General features: G+C 37.4%; 1 protein-coding gene across 1 annotated transcript in view; it reads left to right on the plus strand.

The window, feature by feature from the left end:
• LOC106510960 (nuclear mitotic apparatus protein 1) overlaps positions 1-1,332 on the plus strand; it is a gene marked incomplete at its 3' end in the record, with an annotated part of 10,160 nt that overhangs the window by 5,910 nt on the left and 2,918 nt on the right. The window contains 3 exon segments of the mRNA XM_013999695.1: positions 221-361; positions 651-764; positions 878-1,332. Of these exon segments, the coding sequence (XP_013855149.1) occupies positions 221-361; positions 651-764; positions 878-1,332 (710 nt within the window).

The following is a 1,332-nucleotide window of genomic DNA, read 5'->3' on the forward strand; positions in this document are numbered from 1 at the left end:
ATATATATATAAAGAAAGAAAACAAAATCAATTTAGGGTTGACTTTCGGAAAACTTAAACTAAAAGACTCCGTCTTTCTGGAAACCATACGTTACTCATTTGTACTATAAAATAAATTTAATAGCAATCTGCTCATGTAACAACACTTGGCATTACAAGTTTTTAAATTAAATCATACTATATCACACTTGTTTTTCAATGTTTTTTGTTTTCTTTTCAGCTGAGAGCGTTATGTTCACAGCTGACCATCTCTGAGGCAGAAGTTGTCAGATTGACACAAACTCACACCTCTGCAGAGGAAGACTGGAAAAACGAAAGAAGTCGTCTGAAGTCTGAACTCAACCAGGCAACTGCACAAAAGGTAGACTGTAGTTTTACAGCAGGAAGTTTCACAGCACCTACTCTTGATTTCAGTTCCATCAACTGTGTGTTTTATATTATATGCCAGCACAAATCAGAGTGATTGAAAGCCATCTTTTCTACTGTAAGCAAGGATCACAAACATAAAAGCCAACAAGAAACACAGTACCTTTTGAAGACAGGGGAGATGTCACACTGAAAAGCTATTTTTAGACATTTTGTTTACTTCACTGTTTTTCTTACTGTTGGGTTTGATAGTTTCTGAGTGCACCGTGCCTTTTGTTACTCAGGAGCTCCTGACAGAACAAATTCAGATCCTACAAGGAAAACTGTCCTGTTTAGAGGATGAAATGAAGAAGGCTACGAAGGAGGACGAAGGAGAAAACATGGGTCCTGTAATGGAGGTAAAGCATACTTTTTACAACAGCAAACAAATGATTCTGTACTTAAATTAAAAGATGAACCTTGGTGTTATAATAGATGTTTATTATGTGTTTCATTTTCTTCAAATTGCCAGAGAAAACTGGAGACTGAAATTTCTAGTCTGAGGAAGGAGCTTGATTCCACACTTTGCTCTCTGTCAAAGGTAGAAGACGACATTCAGACCAAAAACCAGAAAATGTCTGACTTCCAACAAGAAATCAATACACTACAACAGCACATTGCTGTCTGCGAACAAGAAATGGTGACACTACAGGAGGCAAAGAAAGAGACTGAAGATCTTCTAAATAATGAGATCCAAATTCTCAAAGATCAAGTTCAGTGTTTGAGTGAATCCCTGCAGACTGCAACAGATCAGGTTCAGGCTAAAGAAAACCTGCTGGTTCAGAAAGAAATGGTATTTTCTCAGGAAAAGAACTCATTTCAAAATACAATCACAACCTCTGAGGAGGAAATCAGACAACTTAAAGAAGAGATCCAGACTGCAAAGAATCAACTGGCTTCCCTGAAAGAAGAGAGCTCCATTCACTC

Source organism: Austrofundulus limnaeus, unplaced genomic scaffold, assembly GCF_001266775.1.
Source record: "Austrofundulus limnaeus strain Quisiro unplaced genomic scaffold, Austrofundulus_limnaeus-1.0 Scaffold2418, whole genome shotgun sequence".
Classification (NCBI taxonomy): domain Eukaryota; kingdom Metazoa; phylum Chordata; class Actinopteri; order Cyprinodontiformes; family Rivulidae; genus Austrofundulus; species Austrofundulus limnaeus.